At 54.3% G+C, this 27777-nt stretch overlaps 1 protein-coding gene across 1 annotated transcript; it reads right to left on the bottom strand.

Annotated features, from left to right (window-relative positions):
- Positions 1–90: 90 nt before the first annotated feature.
- UNC5B (unc-5 netrin receptor B) lies at positions 91–27777 on the bottom strand. The gene is made up of 17 exons (XM_065746275.1): positions 27618–27777; positions 11544–11765; positions 8744–8887; positions 7199–7302; positions 6511–6691; positions 6054–6221; positions 5718–5882; positions 5156–5188; positions 4298–4492; positions 3430–3819; positions 3247–3334; positions 3000–3168; positions 2659–2892; positions 1858–2007; positions 1480–1644; positions 1207–1385; positions 91–744 (listed from the first exon to the last, which is right to left on the bottom strand). Exons 1-17 carry the CDS (start codon positions 27697–27699, stop codon positions 579–581), a joined length of 2835 nt encoding a protein of 944 aa, XP_065602347.1. The 5' UTR covers positions 27700–27777; the 3' UTR covers positions 91–578.

Here is a 27777-nt window from a genome sequence, read left to right as displayed (position 1 = left end):
CTTTCATTTAAATCTCTCTGCCACTCTGACCACAATAGCGCTCTTGTTCTCTCTCTCACACACACAAACACACACACAAAAAAAAGATTTATAAATCTTTTTTTTTTTTTTTTTTTTTTTTTTTAAAAAGGACTCATCCAAAGATCTGGATAATAAATTATTTGCGTTTCCTAAGAAACTGTGTCTTTTTTTTTTCCTTTTTTCTTCCTTTCCTACTTGCCTTACAAAGCTGTCTGAAGCCTTTGACAGAAATAAGCCGCTTGCCTAGGTTGTACTCGCCTCTTCAATGCAGAAACGCTATCAAAGGAGGAGGAGAACCAGATGGGAGGGAACCCAGAGGAGAAGGAAAACCCCCACTGCCTCAACTCGAGAAGTCCCAGTTCCTCCAGCATCACTAATGCCACCCGAGAGGAGGAGGAGGAACACCGTGTAACACTTGAATTGCTTGTAAACGCTGAGGATCGCTCTGTAAGGCTGACAGTGAAGTGGGGAGGGAGAAGTGGGGCCCTCAGCCCTTCCTCGCTCAGGCCCTGTGCAGGGACAGGTGCTGTCCATCCCCCTGGAGCAAGGGAGCACCGTCAGCAGTCGCCCTCTGTGGCCATGACCACTAGCATCTCGCTCTTGCCCATCTCTTCTAAGGCACTGGCCAAGGTGTTGAGATCGCCATCATCTTGGTGCTCAGCTTCCCATAAGTCCAGGATCACCCCAGTGGGGCTGGCTTTGGTGGCAAAGTAGTTCAGATACCTGCAAAGGAGAAGCAGAGAGAAGATCCAGGTTGGCATGATGTTCCTTGGGGATGGAAGGGTAGATGCTGCCGGAGCAGCCAACCTGTTTGCAAAGTGAACCACAGTGGGAATGCCACGATGCAAATGCCAAAGCCATTGCCTGCGTTTTTTATACAAAACTAGCATTCTTTGTTTTGCTGAAATCGTTGACCATGCCCTCTCCCTTCCTTTGGGCCTTAGAGATGAGCCCAGATGGGAACATCACAAGCACGGACCCAGATGAGTCCGTGCTTGTGATGTTGATGAACAAGGGCCAGGCCAAAATGAGGAGAGATCCAGACCACAGCAACGTGTAAATGGATGGATATAATTATGAGTAGATATCTCTGTATCTCTAGGTGGGATTCCTGTAGATGGATATAACCCGGCCGGGTGTAATCCAGCACGGATTGAGCACAAAGCAAAGCTCGGGGAGACCCACCGGTCCATGGAAAGTTTCTGGGCAAGAAGTCTCCAGTCGTTCCCCCTGGAGTTAGGAGCATCCAGGCTGTTGCAGATCTTCTGCCGGATGGAGAGGGGGATTTTGAAGGCGTAGGGTCCCAGCTGGGTGGTGGGGGCACTGCTGTTGTGCGAGAGGAGGGTGTCGAAGGATTTGGCATGCTGCAAGGGGAAAGCAAGATTTTTGAGCAGAGGGTTGGGAGGAGCCCCAGGCTCAGCCTGCACACCCCCTTGCTGTCCTCCCCCTCCAGCTCACCTCGCCCAGCGTGATGTGGAGCTGGAAGATCTGCCCTTCCCCTTCCACCTGCCGGACGCAAATCTTGCAGGTGAGCTCGGTGGAGGCTTGGCTGTACCTCTCTAGTGTGAAAGTGCAGTGCAGGGCTCGTTGGCTGCCACTCCAGATGTGGTAGAAGGGGATTTCCTGCAAAGCATCGAAGCGTGGGCTCAGCCAAGAGGAAATCCCATTTCCTCCGGCCATCCCATGGGGATGAGGTGGGAAAGAGAGACCCCACAGACAGCATCCCACCAGGAAATTAGAACAGATCCTTTTTCTCTTACATTCCTTCAGGAGCAGATCCTAGAAATAATACCAGGCAGCTTGTGCCCACCCTGGGGACCTCAGGTGGCTCCTCACCTGGTACTTGGCCAGCAGCTTGCTCCTCCACAACGAGTGGGGGATGTCGTGGATGGAAAGACGCAGGTTGTGGTAGCTGTCCTTGAAGGGCAGGGGCTTGGGCTCCTCCAGCAGGTACCCACCCAGTGTCCGCTCCAGCGCCAGCACCTCCTGTGCACAGCAGGACAGGTGGCATCAGCCTCAGGATCCCAACTCACCCCACTCCCAGCCCGACCTTCAGCTTGGATGTGTAAACTCGCACATGAACTCGTGCCTCAGTACTTCTCAGATAACACGAAGGTGCAAAGCAGGAAGGATGGCATTTCCAAGAAGCCAGGTCCACTAGAAACGCTGCCTACACCTCCACCTAGAGGCACTACAGCAGTACTGACGTGGCAGGACCAAGGCACAGAGAATTAAACAACCACAGCACCAGTGGTGGCCTGGGGCTCCCAAGTACAGGAGAAGCAGGTCCAGAGAAGGGCCAAGAAGATGATCAAAGGCTGGAGCATCTTTCTGATGAAGAAAGGTTGAGGGAGATGGGCTTGTTCAGTCTGGAGAAAAGGAGGTTCCAGGGAGACCTCACTGAAGCCTTTCAGTACTTGAAAGGAGCTTATAAGCAAGGAAAATGATTGTTTACACCACCTAATAAAGCTGTGGGTGCCCCATTCCTGGAGATGCCCAAGGCCACGGATGGGACTCTGGGCAACCTGAGCTGCTGGGGGAACAACCAGCCCACAGCAGGGGCTGGAACTCAATCATCTTTAAAGTCCCTTCCAACCCAAGCCCTTTTATGATTCTATGACGAGGTCCCTGCAGTACCTTCAGCGCATCCGGTGTGTCCTCCAGGCAGTAGACCTTGAGGCTGTACTCCAGGGAGGTGCAGATGGCGGGGGCGAAGATGGCCAGCTGGAGCCTCTTGATGGCCGACCTGGAGTAGGACTCACCCACGAAAACGTAGGTGCCCAGCTGGTCTAGCAGGACGTGGCAGGACTTGGCTTCCAGCTGGCAGTAGCAGGGGGTATTGAGGGTCTCCTCATCCAGAGTCACCACTTCCTACACGAAGAGATAGAAAAATGAAGCCTAGAGTCACCCCTTTTCTTGTGAGGGGATGTTATGCCCCACTGCTCTTGGCTGGCTGCAGGGCTGGGCTTACACCTTACCTCCCAGTTCCCCTGGTGGGACTGTGTTTTCAGCTGGAAGATCCAGTCTGAGGAGCTGACATCGGCACAGTGGGGAACGGTGAGGACGACGGGGCGACACAGCAGCAGGCCGGTGGGTCCACAGGTCACAGCTGGGCTCAGCACCGTCTGCGTGCCCTCGGAGGGCAAGCTGGGGACAGGGGACACCGGTTGGATAGGGAGAACCCATGGCAGGTGACGAGGGCAGAGGGAGAGCAGTGTGACTTACAGGCCGCTCTCCGCCTTGTTGATGACCAGGTACATCTCGTAGAACTTCCCCTGAGGGATGGCTCCATGTGGCACCAGCAGGCTCACCCCTAGTGCAGTGCACACAGTGTTAGGTCCCATTTGAGGCAGCAATCTTTTTGGTATCTTACACCCAAATCACCCTTTTCCCCAGCGTGGGGCTTACCGGTGCCAGGAATGGTTAACCTTCCCCCCAAGTGGCTGAAAGTCCCACTGGCACTGGTGCCGTGCTCCCGAGGCAGGCTGAGGAGGTGCTGGGATCCCTGCTGGGTTTTGCTCCGCATATTCACAAATTGGCCACCGCTGTCCCCTGGGAAGGTGCCTGCAGAGGGGATTCCCCCCAGCAAATCCGTCCCATCGTGCAGCCCCGGCGAAGAGGAGGTGGTGGAAGAGTTGTAAACCTTGATCTTGAGGTTGGGGAGCGGGTCGAGCAAGGGGGAGTTGGTCATGGGGATCTTGTCCGAGGAGTCCTGCAGGGCGTACATGGGGCCCCGGTACACCCCCGCGTTGGCTGTCAGGTCCGGCTGCATGGAGGGGTGCAGCAGCTGGGGGTTGTCTGTGGGAAGAAACAACAGGAATGGAAAACTGCTCCTGAACTGGGGGGTGCCCACAAAACTCCTTCCTTGCCCAGCACAGGATAGAGGACACGTGGTGAGCGAGCACAGCGCAAAGCTACAGCTGCACACACCTCCTCAGAGCCCGTGGCTTTCACACATCAGCAGGTTCCCCTAAAACTAGGCTGGAGGTTCACCAGGATCCTGCTCTCTACATGTTTCTATGACGTGCAGCCAGCCTGGGCACGAGCTTGTGGATGAAACTTTGTTTTAACTTGGAAGGTGGTGAGGTGCTGGCACTGCTGCCCAGAGCTGTGGGTGCCCCATCCCTGAAGTTGCCCAAGGCCACAGATGGGGCCCTGAACAGCCTGAGCTGCTGGGGATGAGCCAGCCCATGGCAGGGGTTGGGGCTGGGTGGGCTTTGGGGTCCTTTCCAACCCAAGCCATTCTATGACTCTATAATGTCCTGAAATCTCTTACCGTGTCGGGCGGTCTTGAAGTTGACTGGGTGGAAACCTCCAGTCAGGGCTGCTGATGAGTCTGTGATGTCAGTGTCGAAGTCCCGGCACCTCCTCCGGTACACCACCACCCCCACAGCCATGAGGATGACAATGAAGACGAAAATGGCAACCACCAGCCCAGCATACAGGGCCACATCACCCGTGGCCTCCAGCACTGGGATGGAGGAGAGAAATTAGGGTCAAAACATCAGGTTTATTCAGCTTCAACTCAAAGTCATCAACCTTGCTATCCTAACAGATAAGCCCTACGTGCACATCATATATATGTACCCAAGCTACATATTCACCTGGAAAAAGCAAGCTTTGTGACATCTATACAGACAGCCCTCAGCATCCCCACCACCTCTGACCCTACCACGAGTCTCTTGATTTTTAAATCCTTCGCATATCTCAGATAGGGGACAGAGGAAGAAATCTGCCCAGAAAGGAGAGGGGTGAACAGGGAAACTGTGGGGCAGAAGCAAAGGTTCACTGCCTCATCCACCAATGTCAAACTTGAAGAAGGGTGTCCTTGGTTAGGGTGATGATGCTTGGAGCATCTTCAGGGCAGCAACACTAGTTGCATCGTGCTCTACCTAAGAACTGCACGCAGCCAGCAGCAATAGGGGGACAGGAATAGAGCAAGAAAGCAAAGTCATCGTTGCAGCTTCTCAAGCACAGCGCATGATTTAATGCACATAGGAGTTTTGGGGCAGGTTCTAGTTGTTCTCTCTTCCCACCCTGTCCTTCCCCAGCAGACAACACGGAGCCCTGCCATGGGTGAAACCAAAGCGATGCAGTGCAAAAGAAATCAAATGGCCATGAAATGAGCACTTACGGTGGCTTTTGGGTTCGCTTAGAACTCTTTTATCTGTTAGGAGAAACAAAGTTAGAAAACAAAAGGTGAAGATGGTGTGATGGGGGTGGAATGACACATAAGGCAGGCACAGGCAAGGTGTGGGGAAGCTCTGCAGGTGGCTCTGCTGCCACCATGTCTTTACTGTCCCCACCGCCAAATTTTCACTGTCCTGGGACACAGGACCCAAGCCCCTGCGTTATTGCTGGAGCAGGAGGCTTCTGGGGTTGAGAAAAGGGAAATTGGTGTCACACAGCAGTAGGTGGCAGCATCAGCCTTCAGCACGCCTCCATGTGGTGCCTGCTATAAGCCCAGACGCTATAGCTGCTCCAGAGCTCCTGCTGAGCCCTGACATTTTCACAGCGGGGCTAAGGAAAGCAAGTATCTCACTACCAACAACCAGCACTGCTTCAGCACAGACCCCAAACCTAGCACCTCGTGGGCCAGCGAAATCCCACCGCGCTCAGCAGAAACCCCCCAGGCCTCACAGCAGCAGCGGACAGCCAGCTCTAAGCTAACGTTTCTCCCAACGCAGCACACTCACTGTGCAGGCAGAGCCCGTCGGTGCAGTTCTTGGAGTCGAGCAGCCCTCCGCTGCAATCCTTGCCCCCGTTGCGCGGAGCTGGCGCAGAGCACTCGCGGCTGCGCCAGTGGGTGCACTCGGTGCTGCACGCTGACCACTTGCTCCACTCCGTCCACGCACCGTCCACTGCGGGCCACCAAACACAGAAACACGTTGCTGGAGACACCACTCCTGACAGACTGCCAGTACCCACCTCAGGGTGACCTCGGCAGGGATGCCAACCCTGGTGGCGTCTCCGTGAGGAGCACGGCTGGAACGTGGAGATGGGGTAGGAGAGCAGGTTGGTGACCCCTTTACCTGGGCAGAGCGTGGTGCAGGTTATCTTCTGGAAGGGCTGCCCATCGCAGAAGGAACCACCGTTGAGTGGTGCAGGATTGGTGCACGTCCGGGTGCGCTTCTGCCAGCCCCGACCACAACGGTTGTTGCAAGGAGACCACTCGGACCAGGTGGACCAGCCACCATTCACTGCAGGAGGAGACAGGCACGGGGACACGTGATGTGCAATGCTGCAACGGAGCCCGTCTGGGCAGCAAAGGCTCAGATGGTCCCACCTCCAACTGGGAACACTTGCAGATAGCTACACCTATGAACATCCTAGTAACATCTCCTAATGACCTGGCAGCTCTGCAGGCCTCAGCCACTGCTTAACACAGCACAACACCCCATGGGGCTCCCTCCCACCACCTCCAGGAAGCGCACACAGTCCCCTCCTGCTTGCAGATGTGGCCCCTTCCCAAAAGGGAGAACCCAGTACCATAGACAATGACAGCAGCCGTGGTGCTCCGGCGCTTGGCTACAATGTTCTTGGCCATGCAGGTGTAATTAGCAGTGTCCAAGAGCCGGGCCTGCTTGATGATGAGGTTGTGATCGATGGTTATGAGGAAGTTGGTGTCCTGGGTGGGATCGATGACATCCTCGTTCCTTAGCCACTCCACCTGGCGAGGAAAAGGGTGGGAAGGGGTAAGGATGTGAGGCAAGATGGCGTTTAAGCCAAATGGGAAACTCAGCTAGATACCACATTCTAGCTATCATGTATTCCACGTGCTCCCCAGCAGGATGTCACTAAAGAACATAAAGTTAAGCCAGGTTACAACCACCTGAATGCTTGCACAAGAGCCAAGCAAGAGATCTGCATACCCTGAAACCTGCTGACCCCAGGCAGGTTGCTTCATCACTGGGTGGCAAAGAGGGGTGCAGCACCAAATTGCAGGGCTGCCCATTAGATAATGAGGTCGTTTGGGATGGGTGTGAGCTGATAGCATTGCTGGGTGTGGACAGAAGCAAGGACAAACATCACTGAGGTTGGGTTATTGTGGCCATCACCGATGCTCCAGGGGTCTAAAAGCTTGGTGGTGGGCATCTGCCAAGATGTACTCCATCCCATGGCATTTTTAGGGCTGCCCCAGGGTTGGCTGGATGCTGGGAGCCCTGTACCCACTCACCTCTGCCTGTGGCACTCCCTCGGGCGGCCGACACTGCAGCAGCACCTCCTGCTCCAGTGGCACCTCCTTGCCCAGTGGCTCCTGGTCAAAGTTCTTCCGCAGGTCTGGAGGGGGAAAGACAGCGGTTTGCAGCATGCTGCAGGAACAGGGCACCCCATAAAACCCTGGAGAGGGAGAGCATCCCCTTGGAACACACACGCAGGGAAATGCAGAGCAAAACTGCAATGGGTGGACAGTCAGATGAGATGATCTGGGTGGTCTTTCCCAGGTTTAATCATTCTATGATTCTGGGAGGAGGCATTTCAGAGCTATGGGGACGTGGCAGGATGCTGCTCCACAAAAGGAGCAGGAGCACACACTCATCAGTAGGTGGTGCTGCAACCCTCTGCTCCAGCACCCAGCCTGCAAAAGCTGGGGCACCGCAAATTTGGGAGCTGCCCACCCCTGCCTTTGCAGGGAGCTCGTGGTGTGGCAAAGCACAGCACCGTAAGCCCATGCCTTAGCTACACGGGCTGTCAGTACACCCTAAATATAGGCCACGTTGTGCACGGGGCCCATGATGCAATCCTCCCTGCAAGGGCAGTTGTCATATTTCCAGCTGTACGTGGCATGGGGATGCTGGGCAGTGCCATGTAGGCTTTGATCCAAACAACCAGGTGTGGAGAAACTGGGAGGGCATGAAGTCCTAACTGCTTGTTAGCAGAAAGTGCACGGATAGCATTAGGGAATGACACCAATTTACAGGATGGCACAAGCTGCCAAGCCCAGAGATTTCAGGTCACAGGATGCTGGGGATAGGAGAGCAGATGTCTTAAACAGGTCTACTTCATTTCACTGTTCAAGGCCAAGTTGGACAGGGCAGCCTGATCCGTTGGGTGTCACCAAGCCCATGGCAGGGGATTGGAGCTGGGTGGGCTTTAAGGCTCCTTCCGACCCAAGTTCTATGATTCTGTGATCACATCTCTGCAAGAAACACCAAACTTTGGTCTGAGAGCTTAACATGGCAACATTTTCTCTGCTGAGTCCAAATCCTTCGGGGACATCAGCAATGCAGCTGATTCACCTCTGTTTTGGATGACACGTGGGATTATTAGCCCTCTAATAGCAAAATCTGTTTACCACTTGCGAAGCCTGGCCATTCTCCTATAGCTTTGCCATCTCATTTGCTAAGAGAGCAAATTCAGCCGGGTAACAGCCTGATTAAGGATGAGTTAATCAGGCTGACACCCACAAACAGCAGCTTAGAGAAGTGACATATGACGGCAGGGACTCTGGGGACGTGGAGCTGCTGATTCAGGAAAAAGCACAAGGTGCTAACCATCGGGTTATTAACAATAATAAAGCACTGGGAAGAGCTGAGCAGGCTGCTGGGTGCTGCAGCATTAACCCATTAGGTGCCACAGTTATAAGGATGCTGCCCACGCACAAAGCTGAGAGCAGCACCTTGCAGTTGGGAAACTCCTTATCATCCCAAAGGTGGAAAAGAAGGTGGGAGAGGCATTTATTGAAACAGAAAATGATGCACCGCGGGCACCGAGCACTTACATGCAATGCGGACGTATGCCCTGCGGCTCTTGGTGGTGCCCGCAGAGCTCCAGGCCACACACTGGCACCAGTAATCCTCCAAGCCAAAGAGCTCCTCCACCTGCTGCCGGGACACCTCGATCTGCACCTCCCGCACCAGCAACCCTGCAAGGGACAGACGGACAGCATCAGCCAGGAGGAGGGGTGGTGGCTGTGGGGTGAGGAGGGGGCTGGAGGGAATCCCACGGGCTCTGGTGGCTCCCACAATGCGATGGAATGGATGTGATAAGGACACAGGTGACACCAAACAGCCAGGACACGGTCTGCAGGGCGCTGAGAAACCCACATGTGAGGATGCTGAGGTTTAATGAGGGTTCGATGCTTATCATAGCTGGCAATTGGGGCCACTGCCAGCAGGAGAAAGCAATGGGACAAGTGGAGAAGCACACACTACAACACTCCATGCTTCGTTTGTTTCAAACCTTCTCTCCCTTTCTGGTTGTTCTGCTGCTCACCCACCACATCTATGTCCCCGGATAAAACTCGGAGCTGCTATTTATACAAGGGCCCAAGTTCACCACCACACAGAGCTGTGCTCTCTCCAGCTGTAATTCCCTGAGCTCGCTTCCAGAGGAACAATTACTGTCTCCGTGCCACCTTTCTGAGGCATAGATGACAAACAAGGAAATATCGCTTCCTTTGCCAGCAAGGGGAGAAAAAAAAACACAATCATACAACAAAAGGCATTTGAGCCGAGTGCTTCTGAAAGACTCGGTGCTGACCTCCAAAGGGATGGTCTGAAACCTCGCATCTTGTCTGCAAGCCCCATCCAGGTGGGATGGAACACGCGGTGAGGAGCTCTGCTGCCTCTGAAAGCACTGAGAGAGAAGATACTCTCCCTCCAAAAGTGTAGGATGAGCTTACGAACCACAGAGCACCTATTTAACCGGCTTACATGCAGCAAGACATGGCTGCTTTTATGGACGGTCCCTATTCACCCAGCTGAATTATCCTCTCCGACTTGGCCTATTTTTGCTTTCTTCCACATGAGATGCTCTGGATCCGATGCAGTCAGAGCTCCACAGAGCTAGACACGTCATCTTAAAAGTTAGTTTTCTTTAGAAGTCTCATTTTCCAGGCTTTTAACACGAGAGCTGTGGGCACCTGGCTGTGCTCACCCATCTTATTGCAGCCACCTCCCTCTGTGCCCTTCGCAGCAGCATCCCCCACCAACAGCAGGCACTGCACGTGCAGATCTTCAACGCCACAACCCATTCTGGTTCCAGCTCCAAGGCAGATATGCCTGAGCCTGAATGTTGTTTACATCCACGACATCGCCTCTGCGATGAAGTTATTGCCAGGTTTGCACCGAGAGCAGTAACATCATCTTTGAAGTCTGCATGAAGGACACGTGTAGTTTCCTTCCCAAAACTGCTCATGCGCCAGCCCAGAGAGAAAACCGCGGAGAAAAGGCAATGGGAAATGAGCCCCCAGAAAAATCTCTCTACAAGAAATGGGTGAGCTCACACTGCACAGAAAGCTCCTGCCACCTGGTTTCTCCAGCTTCGCTCATCCATGCTCTTCCCCTCAGCACCTGCACCTTTGCCTTGATCCAGTCTGACACTACAAATGAACAGCCCCATGGTCATTGGTGGGCACCGATTTGCCCTAGAGCAGCTTGCCCTCATACCCTCAGCCTCACCATCCTCATGCTGCTGGCACCCAAGGTCCTGTGGGGCTTCAGATCTGTGCACTGAGGCACAGGAAAGCTCAGCTCTCTTTGGATCCTACCAGTTCTTATTACCCATTAAATGTCTAAACATTACATATCTAATCCTTCTGTGAGTCAGACTGAGCTGCTGGCCTTTACCATACCCACTGGCAATGAGGACTGCCTACGTGTTGATGAGGCATTTTGTATGAAAGCACTTCCTTTCCAGCAGCATTAAACGCACTGATGCTGCAACCTGCCAAAGGGTAATTGTGCACGTGACCCAGCTTTGTTAGGAATGGCCTCACAACCCCTTTGCTAAAAGCAACCCCTCCAAGCACTTCGATCCCTCTTTCTCTCCTGCCTGTAGTCACATTTGCTGCCAGCTCGTGAACCCTTCTCCTTTGGTTTTATCTTGCAGGGGATGAGGTTAATAGCCTGCTCCAGAAAATGAAGCCCCATGGATTTATCAAATGGTGCTACAGCAAGCTGTGGGATTATTCCCATCTCTGAATATGCTGCTGGGCTTCCACCACATTTTCTAGCAGGGAAATTTGGCGGGGGCTTGTTTTCAATCGACTTTTCTCCATGGGCCGTGTCTTGGGTGATGGGACTCCACCGACGACACCCAACCATATCAAGCATGAGCCCTTCATCCCATGGCTTGGCTTTTTAATCACCCCTCCAACAAGCTGGCCAGCTCTTCAGAGCTCCTCTTGTAGCTGGGAGCTTGGAGGACCTGCTCCAAGACTCAGCTGGTCAACAAATCACTTATCTATAGGGTACAGCTCAAGTACATGCTGGGGCCCATCTTGTTTATGGGCAGTGAGCTTGGAGAGAGAGCTTCTCTTTCACTTGTGGTAAGGAATGAGAGAAAAGGATGAGGAAAACACACCAAAGTGGCTTCAGAAGGCTGCAGCCACCAGGGAATGACAAAATTAATCAGGAAGAGACCAGTTGGAGAGAATAATCCGCAGCACGGACACGCAACAGAAGAAAGAAACCTGGAAAGATTGGGAAGGTCTCCATGTTGGCCTGTAAAGGTATGATGTAAGAGTGGTAGAGAAACAATTGGAAAAAATAAAGGGGATGGGCAAAGGATGTGCTCACCTGTGACCTCATCTAGGCTCTCGGTGGTGACGTGGTCATTCTGGTTTACCCACTCCCCATTGCACTTGAAGTAGATCTGGGTGGCGGGGTTGGCCCTACAGACCAGCTCCACAGGCTTGTTCTTGACGATGTAGGCATCCTGAGGCTCCCGCAAGAAGTGGGGCAGCGTCTCCGCTGGCGCCGATGGGAAGGAGTCGGGCAGCACCTCGCTGTACTCCAGCCCTGCAACAGCAGTGGGCGGCCATCAGTCCCCACCTACCCAGTCCCATTACTAGTCCATGTCCCATGGCTTGGAGTCTCAATGCCATGCACTGCTGCGTGCCAACAACCACCACCACACCTCCAGAGAGGAAGAAGACCTGGGAAGCCGGGTGAGGTGTGCGTAGGTATGTGAAAAACCCAAAAGAATAGTATTCACAGAAAATAATAAGGAGGATGGCATACTTTGCTTGGCTTATCTGGATGGTAAACAGACAACCAGTAAATAAGGAAAGGCTCACCTATCACAGATGGACAAGACTCGCCAATAACTCCACAGGGGAGGGACCTCCAACAAGAGATCCTTCCCCAGTGGTGGTCAACCCTTAAATGGGGTCTGGGAGAGGTGGAGCCAGACTCCACCCCTTCCAGTCACACAGGTGCACTGCCTTCACCTGTGCTCCTGTGGCTGACTCAGTGCTCACCTCAGGTGATCAATCAGTGGTTCAGGCTGTGATTCAACAGTTTCCCATACAGTGAGGGAGAGGGAGGAGGAAAACCCAAAACATGCCAAGGAAACGGGATAGCCACGCTGCCTACCAAGCAAAAATCAGTGAGCGCAAAAAAAAAAAAGCCGACCAAAAACACACAACAACTGCCAACACACGAGGTCAGTCGTTTAAAATCCATTTAGGAAAATTGACTTTCCATTTCCATTTAACACAGCGCTACGGGAGAGCAGTAGGACATTTGTCATAATCCATTAACTGCTCTTTTGGAAACGATGAATTAAACTCCGGGCTAATTCTTCTCTCTCTGGCTTTCTCCCACCTCTCCGGCCATTTCGTCCCTGAGTTTGTTTACAGGCTGTGATTTTCTCAGTGCCCCATCACTTGCATGGGACACAGCACCAGAGCAGCAAACACCACCTCTTATCTTTTTCTAAAGCTCCATTTTGCATCCACTGAACCGCTGCTGCATTACTTTTTGCCATAAACCTAAATCTCCTGGCAAAGGGGACCAGCAGGAGATAATCCAGCGAGCTGGCAAGAGTGGCAGCCAACAATACTTAATTCAAAGCCTGGTGTGAAACCTCTCTGGCATCCTGCAGCACGCTGAGGTGGCACATGGCGCATCCTCCCCAGACCACCACAGTGGTCCCATCAGCAAACCACATCCCTCAGCCCCACGTCCACACATCCTTTGGAAACCCCCTGAGATGAGGACCCCGCCACCACCTGGCACAGCCCACTCCACTGGATCTCTGATGGTGGTGGGCTCTTTGTGGCTGAACTCATAACGGGGCCGCTCCCCAGTTTGCACCAGGAGCAAGGCAAGGAAGGCTGATTTCTCTACTTGTCCTGATGCTTTCCCCCTCCCAGGAGCACGCCATTTATGCTCCGATGGCCCCAAAGACCTGCAAAGAGGCAGCTCGCATAGCAGGGATTTACAGCTCTGCAACCAGACAAGCCATAAAACTCCCAGCAGCGACAAACTAATAAATATTTTAGAGTGCTCTCCACTGGCTGTAATCACAATCCCTCTGGCAGACGTCTGCAGGGGTTCCCACCTGAGGATACGGACGCAAACACTTGTTGCTGAGCCAGTCTTAGTGGGTGAAAGCAAAATGAGGGCGTCACGTGCTATTTCCCAAGGGATACTGGCTCAAAGGGATCCCAGAAACTGGTACCTGCTGGCAGAACTGAACACCTGCACTACGCTGGGGAGCCAAGAGGAGTTTGGGGCAGAAGAGAGAAGGGCCCAAACCCTGATCCCAAGCGCGGTACGAGAAGCGAGATGGAAAGAGAGGAGGGGAATGGGCACTGACTCCTCTCCCCGATCCCCTCATGGCACGTTTTAATCCCACGGGTTTGAGCCGGATTATCCCACAGCATCTGCTCCCCGGGGAGTCCCTCGCAGATGTTTGCAGCCAGCTCTGTCAGCTGGAGAGCAGATCAATGGCCAGGGCAGCAGCAGCATCCCGCTCGGTGAGCCGCCTCGCCCCACATCAGCCTGCTCCCTGTCACCCCAGTGCACAGCACAGGACATGGAGAAACTGGAACACACTTGCCCAGGTCAGGCACACCTCCACAGGACAGTGCTAAAACCCTCCCTAAACTGTTATCCTTGCACTTATCTGTGAGATTACAGGAGCATTAGTGGTGGCAAAGCCTGGTGCCTGTCACTCTGGAGTGCCCACAGGAGGCAGGGGCTGATGCAAACCAGTGTGAGGGAAGGCAAGAGAGCCAGGGGGACACAGCAAGCTGCTACCATGTCCCACAAGGGATGTGCTGCCTTCTCGAGCTTGCAGTCTGCTGATGCAAAGCTCCGAGCTCGTTAACTCATCAGTGCAGCACATTAACTTCTTCCTCTCTGGGACAGAATCACAAGGTTGGAGAAGCCCTCTCAGCTCACCCTGCCCAATCCCACTCGCTTGCTGAGCCGGTGCTGCATCTCCCCGGCTCTGCAGCACCTCCAGCTCTCTCCCAACACCTCCGTGCTGCCGGCACTTTGCTGTGGCCACAGACCCAGGGCAGGGGACAGGGTGGCAGGGACATCTTGGCGGCTCCCCCAGACCATCCGGCTCCCCGCAGCAGGCAAATGTTATAATTAGAGAGCGCGCGGTAATGAGGGGGTGCTCCCAGCCAGCCCTAATTACACCCTTGGAGAAAATAAGCAGATTCCTCTCCCAGTAAAATTAAAAGCCTGCAGACGGACGCCCGCGCCGCGCACCTTTATTACACAGGGGCTGGGAGGGGAAGGGAAAACGGAAAGCAAAGTCCATGCTGAGAAACGGGTGGGATGGAGGAGCCGGGCTGTTTTGCATGCCTAAAAACCAGAACCCCACACTTCTCCAACCCTAAACCATCCTTTCTCATTGCAAAATCCCTTGTCCGCGTTTGGGTGCATGGAGTCATCCTGTGCTGCTCCAGCCCCGTACCCAACAGCCACCCTTCTGCGGGCACCCTGATGGTGAAGCCCCGAGCTGGGAGCAGACAGTGGTGGTTCAGGACACACTGTGCCCAGGCATTCACAGAGCTGTCACACTTCTGTTTATCTTTCTGATGGTGATAACGGCAGGAGGAGCGCGCTGAGGTGGTCCCCCACAGCCCAAACTGCCTCATTTCTCACCATACAGCCACGTGCCTCGCTCTGCTCCACTCTACCCAAGCAAAGGAGGAGGAACGACAGAGCAAATCCCCATTCTATGCTATTGTGCCCAGTGCCTTTGTGCTGCTTCATGTGTTTCCTTCAGGGAAGCGGTGATGTTTGAAAACTATCGCAAGATTCCATCTAGCTCTGGTTCTCATTATGGGCCCAGGCACCGCTCTTTGTGCTATTTTAATTCCATTGTTGCCTTCCCCTTGTATTGCTCACTCTGTTTACCGAGCCGCGGCGCTATTTTTAATGGATATCATAATTAGACGGACTTCATTTATTTGCTTTGGCTCCTAAAAGAGAGGCAGCAATAGACAATGCATGTTCACACGGATGGCACGCACCGTGCTCCCAGTGCGAAAAGAACAATAACTTCTGCAAGAAAAGAGGGGGATGGGGAGAGGTCTCCTTTTTGGGAGAGCATTTCCCAATGCCAACTACAACACCCTCCTGGGAGAGCCTCGATGTCTGACCCATAGGTACGGAGCATCCCAACACCCAGATGGGAAGGGAGGAAGGCACGAGTCCTCACCAGAACCCTGGGAACGCAAAGGAGCGTCCTGGAAGGCAGACAGGCTGTCAGTGGGGAAAACGTAACACCTGATGCTAAAATGAAAGTGGGAAAAGAGGCCGGTTCCGTGTCCCAAATTAATTGGAAATCCACCCGGAGGAGCAGCATCGCAGCGGCGGCTGGCAAAGAGCACTTTATTAAATGGTCTTTAAAGTTGCCCTTAATCTTTCAGATTTGTTGCTATGATCAAGAAAAGCATACGTGGAGGATGGGAATATTGTGCTGCTGTTCTTTCACTGCCCTCTCCCTCCCTCCTCATTTGGCTGTGATAATACGGGACAAACAGAAGGGAGTAAAGGGGGAGGGAGAGATGGGGATAGAAAAAGATTGGAGAAAAAATAAATAAAATAAAATAAAAGGAAATAATCCCCGATGTTGGCAAGGAAAAAGCTATTGACATTTAGGACAAAATCACTGGGGTGTTCAGAGCGTTCAGAGCCACGGGACCCAGAGGCAGTGCAGCCCTTTTCTTCCTTTCTCACCACTGCCAATTTCCACCTTTTGACTGTTTTCTCATCCCTGACTCACTCGTGGAAGCTCTCTGCACAAAGCCAGCACTTGTTGCCCTTCCACCTTTTCTTCTCCCCGTTCCCACAGTGCTGCGTTCCCCTTTCCTCCCTTTGTCCTACCCAACCTGCTCCCAGCTCCTGCAGCTCCCAGCAGGTGACCCCAAAGGGGCCTGAAAGAGATGCTCCATGCATGGAAAAAGGAGGAAAACCAAACCCAAAGCACCGTGCCCCCTGAGACCTCACCCCCTTCTGCTCTTAGTCCCCATGTGGGAGCATTCCCATCACAGCAGCAAAGGGTTGATAGCTGGACTAGATGACCTTAGTGGTCTTCTCCAACCTTAATGATTCTAGGATTTGTGCTAATTGCTCTGAGCGTGGCACTGCTGCAGGTGACAGCAGGCACCTCGGTGGCACCTGGCTCCAACTCGCTGTCAGCACCAATAAATCATCACCCTGGGCATGGGGCAAAGGGTGCCAGCAGCACTGGGACCCCAGCAATGCACTCATCACGACACATGGCCCTGATTGGTGCTTAATTGGGAGTGTGGAGTCAGAACGAGGACAGGGGGATGGAGGAGATGGAATGGAGAGGGGATAGGATGGAGGGAGGATGGAGGGGATGAAGGGGATGGAGTGGGTGAAGGAGATGGGACGGAAGGGATGGAGGGGATGGGATGGACAGGAATGGAAAGGGTAGAGGGGAGAGGATGGGATATGGGATGAGATGGGATGGGATGAAGGAGAGAGGATGGAAGGGATGGAGGGGATGGGACAGATGGGAAGGGAGGGGATGGGACGGACGGGATGGGATCGGATAGAGGGCAGGTGCTGCTCCTGTAATGCACTGCAGGGGGATGTTGCAGAAACAAAGCACAGGGAGATGCCCACGACCCCCCACTCCAAGCAGCTTTACTGCAGCCTTGGGGATAAGCTCCAGGCCACCCAGCATCCCCAGGCTGCCTCAGCTGAGGGGCTTAGCCTCAGAAACCCTCACCCTCAGAAAGCTCCGCAGGTCTGCCCTGGGCCTGGTTAACCCCAGCCATGCACCAGGCAGTGCTGCCCAATGCTACAGCACAGGAATTGCACTGGGCCCTGCAGTCCCAGCAGCTGATGGCACAAGAAGTGCTGCATGGCAAACAAACAGCAAGCACGTTGCTCCTGAGGAGCTCCACAACTCCCGTGCCATTTAATGCCTGCCAGGCTTCAAAGTTTGGTTCTTGGGGGGCTCTGAGAGTGCCCTTTAAGCAGGGCAGGTGGTGGGAAGCACTGCTCCCATTCCAGGAAAGCTCCTGCCGGCCGAGGGGACCCATTAGGGCAGCAGCTTGTCCATCCAGCCTGATGTATAAATTACTAATGTAAATTAATGGGTAATTGCAGCCCTTTCGTCCTCAATATTTAAATTATTTAACAGGCAATTAAGAGAGGGAAAGAGGAAAAGGGGCTTCACCCGACACCGACAGAGAGTGAAAATGAAGTGACACCAAGGTGCAGCTGCCCTGGAGCCACCAGGACCAGCACCATCAGTGCAATGAGTTTCTCATCCTCAGCAGAAGCACAGCCCATGGAGATCGGTGGGACTGGGCCAAAAAAAACCCATGAGATTTCCTCCCTTCTCCCACCTCCAACCCAAACCAATCGGGGATATTCCCACCCTGAGCGCCAGAGGGGGGCATGAAGGAAAACAACCCTTGGGAGAAGACGTCATGTGGGAAAAAGTCACGGTAACAAAGCAATGCATGTCTGGGGACAGCACTGAGGGCAGGGAGACGTGGCCAGACAATAGTGAATAGCCTGCAGATTACATCCTGAACTCGCAGCCTCCTGGGAATGGGGTTATAAAAACCCTTTTTATTTTGTTTGTAGTCCAAAACAAACAAGTACATAAAAAAAAAAAAAAAAAAAAAAAAAAAAGAAGAAAAAGAACACGGAGGAGCCAGACAGGAAGTGAGTATAACATCTGGGAAACATCTGGGAAACATCTGGCCCGGCTACCCCTCACGCTGAGCCCCAGTGTGCTACCTGCACACATGCTTCCAGCCAGCACTGTGCCCAGCCCTGCTCCCCTGCCCCAGAAAGGGTGCTCTTGGGGGGCAACTACACTGGGAGATGTCCCAAGCACTGCATGATGCCCTGAGTGTTGCAAGATGCCTCCACTGTGGGGCTTTGAGCTTTGCAGGACACCCTGAGCATTGCAGGACACCTTGAGTATTGCAGGATGCTCCATAGTGGAGCTTTGAGCACTGCAGGACACCCCAGGCATTGCAGAATGCCCAGGTGCAGAATGCCTTCAGCAGTGCAGAACACCCAGAGCTGGATTTCTGTTTCCTGCCCCCAGTTCCCATCCTTCTCTACCCAGGCTCTGTAGCAGAGCACACAAGGGGCAATAAATGGGAAGAGCCCATTCATTTCCCAGCTACAGCCTGGGCAGCCCCACATCTTGGAGCCTGCACTGGCTTCCCCACTTCTCTTAGCAAGTGCCTCAGCTCAGCTTTGGGGGTGGAAGGAAGTAAATGGAAGGCAAAGCTGATTACAAAGAACAATGCAATGACTCAATCTGTTTCTTCCCTACCTCCATTGTACCAAAACTCTTACACTTAGGAAGGGTTCAAGCTGGTGCCTCCACGTACAATGTGATCACCTCTGCAAAGGAAGTGAGGAAGGCCCTGGGGACTCTGGGACAGGAGTAGACAAAACCCACAGACACAATCCCACAGAACGGCCGGATGGTCCCACAGGACCTTGGCACCTTCCATTCCTCACCCTCTTCCTCCTTCCCTCTGCAACCGCTTTGGGGATTGCCAACGTTAAAGGCCATCATTGGGGGGCACCAAACTCACGGTGCTCTCCATGCCAAAGGGGCTCCAACGAATGGGACCCCCCAACCCCACAGGGCTCAGTGCCCAGGCCCCAGCCCAGAGCCCCATTTACGACCTGGCTGTGGGAGCGCCGACAGCTTAATGAGCTCTCTGCTTTCCAAGTGGTGCCTCTGTATTTACGGCCTGAAAGGATGAGATGGGAGCTGGCAGCCCATCACCCAGCTATCTGCTCCTGCTGCCGTCCTGCCCACATCCCAGCAGTTCCAGGAAGCCATAAAAAACGATTGCCTCTCAGCTCCCTCCACCGTCCCCCCTCCTTCGCTTTCTTTCTCTGCTCTAAAAACAAGAAGCACCTCTATTTACTTATTTTTTGCACTCACCCCAAGGAAAAGCATCAACTAATTGATGCAGGAAACCTGGGAGCAATCACACCCACGTGCTGCAGGTGACCTAGTGGTGAGGTCCTACCCAGCCCTCCTCCCTCGGTGCCTTGGGAAGGGAGCAGGAAGCCAGCAGCTGCCCCAACGTGAGCATTAGTGCTGCAGGGAACTGCATCTTGGCTGCAGCAGCATTCCTGCCATCAGCAACCGTGCATGCCAGAGAGAGAAGCAATGCCAAGGTGTGCAATGTCAAGGTGTGCAGTGCACAAGGTGACACATGCAATGCCAAGACTTGCAAAGTCCCAGGTGTCCATGCCTGGAGCACAGGTGACAACCTCCACGCTCTGTGCTCCTTCAGGACAAACAGGTGAAGAGGTGGGGAGGAAGAACAGCCAAGAGATGAGCTCCAACCCTTCCGGCCCTGCCCTCCCCAGGGCTCGGATGCAGAAGGCAGAGTGCAGAGCGAGGGCTCTGGGTGAGCTCTGCCCAGCCCCGGGGCTAGGGGCCGTGCCCCTCTGCTGCCTTTCATTACAGCTGCGGCTGGAGCAGTAGGAGCTGGACGTTCTGGTAGAGCAGGTCAGGAGGAGAAAATGGTAATAAAAACGAAAGAAAAAAAATAGAAGAATGAAGAACAACCAACACCCTTTCAACGTTTTCGGTTTCCCCCAGCGCGCTGGGGCAAAGGAGCAGCGGGACAGGGCTGCTGGAGCCCCTCTCCCTTCCGCCCCTCTTTATCTATGCCCGGGGCTCCCCCGGCGCCTGCTGATAATCAGGAGAGCATTTGAAACCCCGGCGCCAGACAGGATCCTTATCTATAGGAATGCGGGATGGGGGCTGCCTCTGCCACAGCTCCGGGACGGGAAGGGGGTGGTGGTGGGGGGACCCGCTTTGCGCTCCACGCCCCGACGGGACGGCATCCACTCGAAGAGATCCGTGCCGCCTTCCCTCCCCCCCAGCCCCGAGGGCTGCTCACATTGCCGGGAGAAGGTGATTTAAAGCACACGGCGAGGGGCTGCCCGAGCTCAGAAGCCGCCGACGCCTCAAACGTTGCGGTTGGTGCCGGGTAGTGCCACTGCAGGTACCAGCTCGCCTAATTAGCCGGCAGAAGAAAGGGCCTCGTTTTCCAACAAAGCTCTTATTTTATTTATTTGCTGACAGTAGCAACGCAATCCCCCTCCGGCACGCTGTGAAAGCAAACACGCTGTCCTCAAAACAAACCGCCTTGGGCTTTCGGGTTGTATCCTTCCCCCAACGCTCCTCTTTGGGAAGGGAAAACGAGGGGTAAGAGCCCGAGGCTCCCACGAGCGTCAGCCCAGGTGGCAGAGCCGGCTCCTCACCTCCTTGCTCCTCCTCTGGGTGCTCCCACACTCCTACACAGTGCCCTCCCCACTGGGGCTCCGGGTACTCCAGCCATCCCCCTGCAGACAGCCCGTGCCATAGGGGCACACCAAACAACGTGGGGAGGGGGAAAAAGCCATCCTCCAGGAGCAGGAAGGGAGCAGAGGGCCGCTGTGATTTTATTTAGTATCTTTATTTATCGAAGTGCTTTAAATAGATATGGATTGACTCTCTCAGCTTTGGTTATTACAGCTTGGGAGGGGGAGCCGGAGGCACTTTGATAAATGAACACCAGGATGCTCCCAGGGATGCTCAGCATCCAGAGCCACGTGGTGCCCTGCACCTCTCTCCTGGTGAGGGCACGAGGGTGGCACAAGCCACCACCACACAAGGGTCTGCACCCCACTGCTACTGTCTGGGGCAGGGCTTGCTCCAAAGTTCCATATCCAGAGTGGTGCCCCACCTGGGGACACCCCAGTGCCCCAGAGATGATGACAGGCTCTCCAAAATCTGCATCCCCCACTCCTCACTTCTCTCCCCAGACGTCTCCACCATTCCCCTGCCACCTTCTCCTTACAGCCTATGCTCACCCCAATAGTAAGGCTTACTGTTTCCTAACAGCAAGTTAGGCCAAAATAAAACCCTGGCCTGAGTCTCAGTTGCCCCCCAGAGCACCCTGCTCACCTTGGATTGAACATCTCCTCCAAAAGACAGCAAACTGACTGCATTTCTTTCTAAATAAGCACTGGAAAAATTCAATTACACAACAAACAACGCCTGATACCTCTTTCTGAAGAGAAGAGCAACCCTGCCCAGCTTTCACTGACCTTCTGTCAGAAACGCTCTGGGTTTCTCATTCCACTTCACGAGCGTGCAAGTGCAGCTCCTGCCCAAACTCAGCCTCGGGTCAAGACTTGGACCAAACCAAAACACAAAAGCTATCTCTCCACCAGTGCTCCTCCATCACTTGGTTTAACTTTTCCATCCCAGATTATTGAGCTATTTTCCCCTCCCTGCCTGCACAAACAAGGAGAGTGAGCTCACCACAGGGCTGCGACCAAAACCTCCAGCCTGGGTCAGCACAGCCAGGAGTGATCTCAGCTGCGAAGCATCACGAGGGGCAGCCACATTCTCAGCAGCCCCAAAATAGATTTATACATATATTTTGAGCTAGAAGCGATGCCATCTCTCTGCATGCTTTTATTTTTTTTTCCCCTCCAGAATGAGCTGCAGGAACGTATGTTTTGCTTTCCCAAATCCCAGCTCTCGTTCTCATCACCTTTTGGAGAAGAGGATGAGGATGGTCTTCATCCCACAGCCTTGAGACTACGCAGATCCCACAGATGCCTCCTCATTTCTATTTGTTGCGATATGGAGGTTCAGGTTGGGTGTCAGGACATGTTTTTCCTCTGAAAGAGTGGTGATGCAGTGGCACAGGCTGCTCAGGGAGGTCCACTGTTCCAGGAAGTGTTGCAGAGCAGTGGAGATGTGGCACTGAGGGACGTGAGCAGTGGGGGTGAGCTAAGAGGGCTTTTCCACCCTTACAGATCTGTGATTTTTCCTTTGCCCTAAGCAAGCCCACCCCAGCACACCACACAGCCTCACCACAGAGCATCTCCCACCCCACACACACCCAAGATAGGAAGCTCATCTTCCCCCTTTCCTCCCATTTTCCTTGGCCACACACTGCTGCGGAGCCACTTAGCGTTCATTAGCGAAGGATCATTTCCTTTTGCAATAATTACAGGCCATCAGCCAACTGCACACCCTCCGCCATGACCCCGAGCCATCCTTCAGCTCCTCACCTTGCTCACAGCTTTCCCAAACTACCTACCAGCTCTCCACATGACACCACATAATGGCCACAGCTATTGCAGCACCTGTATTCATAAACAAGCCGACCCCACGTGGTCCCACGGCAGCAAAACGCGAGCTGCTTTCCTATAGATTCCCAGAACAAAACACACACACCCACACGCTGTTTGTGGTCCCCAGTGTAGGTGGCGACTGTGATGCTGCCAGCTTAGATTTCATTTTTCAGTGGGATATTAATAGATCCTCTTCTCCCTCCGCCGGCCGACCAGCTCGCCTGGATAAAAACTTCAGTGCTAATTTCCTAATCAGGCAGCACTTAATTGCGAGACGTCTACTTGGGAACCGAAGCGGGGGAGGGATGCAGACACAAACAGCACCAGAAAAATAATCTAGATTCCTTGAGGAAGTGAGGCTAAAAAAGGAAGAAAAAAAAATCAACAAAAACAACCCAGACAGAGGGAAAAATAAATACTTTGGGTTCGGTTTTTGCTGTCTTGGGTGTAAGAGCTTGGGCCACAGGGATGCTGCACCCATTTGCTAGGGTTGGAGCACTGGTTCTCGCAGCCATCCCATCCTGCACAGCGGTCCCTGGGGGCTGAGCAGATGGTTCCTGAGCTGACAGGTTGCACACAGCTCCAGTGAGCTGCCGCGGGCTGTCCCCATGCCTTCAGTGCACGGAAAGGGTGAGCTTCCCCCAGCTAAAAGGGCTCGCTGCTTGCCCTATCAGCTCAGATCCTAAGGGCACTTTCAATGAGTTCCCAGAGCCGGGGTTGGAGGAGGCTGAGTGCTGGTAGCAAAGCATGACAGAAACTAAAGCTGTTTGGTCAAAACCTTGGTATTTCCAGCCAAGCAGAGGATTTGGGGTTGCAATTTCCCTGCTAAGAGTAGCACTTCCAACTGCCTGGCTCCCACAGCGAGCAGCCCTCTGTGGGGCAGGGACCCAGCAGGAGCTTAGGTGAGTTTCTTCCATAGGATTTCAGTTGTGAGCTGCTGTGGTGGTCCCTTTTCCTCCTACTGAGATGGGGAGGGGGCAGCTGAACCCTCAAACTTCTTTCCTCCACCCCCAGCAAGGCACAGAGCCACCAAAAGCGGTGCTGGAGGATCTCCCAGCTCCAGCCCTACTGGTTTCCAGGAGACCCAGTCCCACAGCCCACCCAGGGCTGCTCTAGGTCTTTCCCCACGCCCTCTCGCACCCAACCAAGCTGCAAGACCCGCGACGCCGGTTCCTTTTGTTCCCTGCTGCTTTTAGGCGTGCAACTTGACCCTCACAGAAACATATGTTTTGTATTCTCTCCCATAGACTATCCACTCTCCAGCACTAGCCCTTTCCCAAAAATCCACCTCACTCCCAAGCCTTGAGCCAGCAGGGGCAAGTAGAGCAGTCCCGTGGGCATCACCCAGAGGATGCTCTGAGGGTGGGTGCTGGGGGCAAGCAGCCCGCTTGCAAAAGTAATATTATCTTCCAACTATTTTTCAGGATCACCAACATCTCTCAGTGCGTGACCACCGGCCCCCGGATCCGCGTGGCCACGCATGGGATTCCCCAGCAGGCAGGACCAGCCCCAGCACGCCCCGCTCTCGCTGCTTTTGCTGCAGACTCCAAGGAACCTACCCGATTCCCCCCTCTTTGCATAACCAGTTTATCCCAGAGTTTGTTTAAAAAACCCCTGTTAGTCACCGCTCAGAGCGAAGCAGCCCAGCCCTGCTTCCAGCTTCAGAGCTTGCTTTTCCAGCTTTGGGCTGAGCCAGCCTAGGCTTATTATTTTATTTTTTTTTTAATGCTGTTGTATAAATGCTAGGGCCTGAAATCTGTGCCTCTGTACCTTGCTGTATATGCATCCACTGTGCCCGCTGCCCTCGGTTGCTTTTTGAAGCAACTCTGTGCGGGTTGCAACACAGTCACCCAGGGCCCAGGGAGGGGTGGAGGGCACAGCTAAGCTCAGCGCTGGGTCCTGAGGCCATCACAGCACCAAGCACAGCCCTCAGCGCTCAGGAATCCTCCATACTTGCAGCAAAACAAAAGGCTTTCCAGCTCTCTTTGCTTAAAAAGGAATAAGTTTCACAGCCATACTCCAGCGCAGGAGCAAAGCAGCAGCATCCGGGAGCAGGTCTCCATAGGGGATTGCTGCTCCTCTGCTACATTTGAATGCGTTTTTCTCCCGAGTTACACACAGGGAAGGGAGAGAACAGCCCTACGTCCTTTGAACACAGCTGCAGGAGTCATCCTCGGGCTGCTCGGCCCCAGAGAAGGGCTGTGCTGTTACGGATGGGACAGAGGCTGCAGGGTAGATATGCCCACGTCAGCGAAGCTGGAAAAGCATCAAGCATCACTGCTGGAGGCCACACAACACCCAAACACAGCCCAGGCGTGGCCCTTCCCCTCTTTAAACCTGTCTCGAGGAGCTGCAGGCTCCCACCTCCTGCCCCAGGAAAGCTCCCACGCCATGTAGCCCTCTCATCATCGCCCACAGCACCCACTGGGAGCATGCACACCCCAGCCCATGACACCCAACCCAGTGCCCCCAACTCAATGCCACGCAAGTGAGTTCGCTCTCTTCACCACCCATAATGGCCAAAGTCACTACCCAAAGTCCACTGGGAACCCCCAAGGTCCCCAACACTCCTCCCCCGGTGATTGCTACCCCACAGGGGCAGCCCAGAGTGGGTTTAACGCACGTTCAGTGTCACCAAATGGGATTTTCCACGCTTTCTCAAAGGGAAACAATCCCCCGGCTTTGGGTTTGGGAAAAATGGGAATGAGGTGAGGAGGGGAGGCCACACCAGTGGGACCCCCCGCTAGCATGGGAGATGCTGGGAGCTGACTTTGTGCTTGGATGGAGGAGAGTTTGGTAGGGATTAGGAGGATGCTCACAAGCAGGAGGGCAGCTAAGCCCCTTTCCAGCCCAAAAACTGGGGCAGTCCCCATTCCCTGCACCACAGTAGGAGTCAAAGCACTGCCCAGAGCTGCTGGAGGATGGGGGAACAACACTTCTGGGTCCCTTCACTACCTTGCTGCACTTCTGCTTCTTGCGTAACTGGGTACATTACTCTTTAATAAGTGTCTCTATTCTCTGTCCTCCATCTCCAGGGCAGGAAAATAACTAAATAAATAACATCACAGCTTTCCCTTAAAATGGGCAAAGCGCAACAGAAGCAAACCGGCTCGAAACACTTGCCAAATGCCGGGGGGGATTATCCCAGCCCCATCCGTCCTCCCAAGCAGCCCTTTATCCGCACAAATCCCAAGGAAGCGTTTGGGGCAGCCCCAAATCCCACACCTCCGGGCTCGGGCTCTGCTCTCTGGGAATTGGGGGGAGGGAGGGGGGTCCAGCATCCAAAGAGCTCAGGCTGAAGGGAGAGGGGGAGGCAGGGAGCTGCACCCTTCCCGAAGGCTCCTCCAGATTTAAAGCCAACAGAAGCATAAACCAACAGCCGGAGGGGGGTGGGGGGGGCCCAGCTCAGCCCCCATGCTGGGATGAGCGCAGCCAAGGAGAGGCTCCGGGGCCGCCAGCCCGACGCATTCCTACGCTGTGAGTCAGGGCCCGGCACAGCACGGAGCTGCGGCTCTGCCCGCTCCCACCCGGCCCGGCCCGGCGATGTCGGTGCACAGCAGCAGCACAGCCGAGCTCCAAACGGACCCGTTGGGGCCGTGCTTTAAGCTCCTTTTAGTTGGGATTTGGGTTCGGGATGGTGATGCTTCTCATCTCGCCTCACCCTTAGCGTTCCCTTAGGGGGCGGGTGTGACACCGGAGCAACTTTTTAGGGGCTCTCTCTGCATTTCCCAGCGCTGATGCATCCCTGCTGAGGCTCACACTTTTGTCTTTCCAGCTGGGCACAAGGAGCCGCATCGCGCTGATGCCAACGGCTCCCCACTCCCACGGTGCCATACAGTTACAAGCTCTGCTATGGGGGGAGCATCCCACACCTCCGGATGTCATTTGCTCCGTGCCTGAGAGCCAGCAAACCTCAAAGCACAGACCAGGGCTGATGGGATCCAAAGGGTCCCACGAGCAATCCAGGCGTCCCCACAGAGGCAGAAGGCACCGAGCAAGGACAGCAATTCGGCTCTCAAACCACAAACCCAAAGGGATGGGGCGAAGGAAATGAGCTTCTGCCATGAAAAGGCCAAGGGACAAGGAGTCAACATCGCAGAAACTCCTTCGTACGGCAGGCCTGGAGCTGAGCAGAGGTCCTCAGGCTGCCCCCTGCCCACAGTGCCAACGCAGGAATCAAAGCTCTTGAGGACGGCAGAGACGATACCCACAGAGCACAGGGACCACCAGCACCCATGCCAGCATCACCATCTGCAACCTCCATCCCATTCACAACCCGACAATGCACTCGCAATCCCCGCAGCGTGCCCCCGGGTGGGCTCAACCTGTTCTTCCCCCAAGCCTCCTTCATTCCAAGCCCCGCACACGGGACACAGCCACGACACGGGACGCAGCCATGCTTGCTGCACACACTCAGCCCCTCTCCCCAAAAGACTGAACCCAGTCCACGACCTCACAGCTCCCAAAGCTACAGCCTCCCGGAGCCACCAAAAGAGGTGTCGGTGAGTTGTATGGGGGGGGGGGGGGAATGTATTTATATAAATATATGCATATATACACACATTCATGTATATAAATATAGTGGAGGCTGAGCTGGATCAGAGGAGAGCTAACGAGAGAGGGCAGCAGGAGCGACGCCTGCTTGTTGTCTGCGCAGGGACTGCCGACGGAAGGGCAGCGTTTCAAGTGCATCTCAATCACAAGATCGGCTTGTGCGCAGGAAACTTTGAAAAGCCGTAGCGGAAAAAAGAAAATACATACATATATATATATATAATAATTATTAAAGAAAAGAGAGAGAGAAAAGACCGCTGAGCGATCCAACAGTTGGGTTTGGGAGAAGGCAACGTCAAATCCATCCCGAAGGACTGCCTGTTTGACCCAGTGGGTTACGGACAGGGATGGGACCGGCTTGATTTTGGGCGGATGGTGAAAGAAAACCAGGATGAAACAGAATCAGAAAACGGAATAAAATAGCGGAATGAAACAGAATCAGCCCGCAGCCGTCCCGCTCTCAGGGTTCAGCTATGGGGGGGGGGGCGGGCGGTCCGGTGCCATAGGAAACACGAACCAAACCGCACGGCCACGCGAAGCGGCGACCAAACGGCAGCGAACTTTTGCCAACGCAGCCAAACGGACGACCACCCCCCCACCCAAAAATAACAACCAAAAACAGAAACAACTTCTCCTCCCCAGCCCCCAAGCTTCCCATCCTCCTCCCTCACAACCCCGTACCTGCGGCGGCCAGCGCCCAGCGGCGGTGCAGGAGGAGGAAGAAGAAGAAGAAGAGAAGGAGGAGGCGGCGGGCCGGCGGCATGGCGGAGCCCGGCGGAGCACAGCCTCGCTGCCCGCCCGCCTCGCCACACTGCCGGGCTGCCCGCGGCGGCGGGGCGGG

The sequence above is a fragment of the Cyrtonyx montezumae genome, unplaced genomic scaffold (assembly GCF_038088225.1).
Source record: "Cyrtonyx montezumae isolate F1298 unplaced genomic scaffold, pur_monq_1.0 scaffold_4, whole genome shotgun sequence".
Classification (NCBI taxonomy): domain Eukaryota; kingdom Metazoa; phylum Chordata; class Aves; order Galliformes; family Odontophoridae; genus Cyrtonyx; species Cyrtonyx montezumae.
Note: the sequence above shows the minus strand (reverse complement) of the source record. Positions and strands in the feature narration are given on the sequence as shown.

Bases quoted from the DNA above. Each gene is read 5' to 3' on its own strand.
- UNC5B (XM_065746275.1), bottom strand. From the start codon at position 27,699: ATGCCGCCGGCCCGCCGCCTCCTCCTTCTCTTCTTCTTCTTCTTCCTC. The intron at 7,303-8,743 runs GTAAGTGCTCGG...TTCCCCCTCCAG, and splicing joins GGCATACGTCCGCATTGCAT to ACCTGCGGAAGAACTTTGAC. The intron at 5,883-6,053 runs GTAAAGGGGTCA...GGTGGCCCGCAG, and splicing joins CTGCACCACGCTCTGCCCAG to TGGACGGTGCGTGGACGGAG.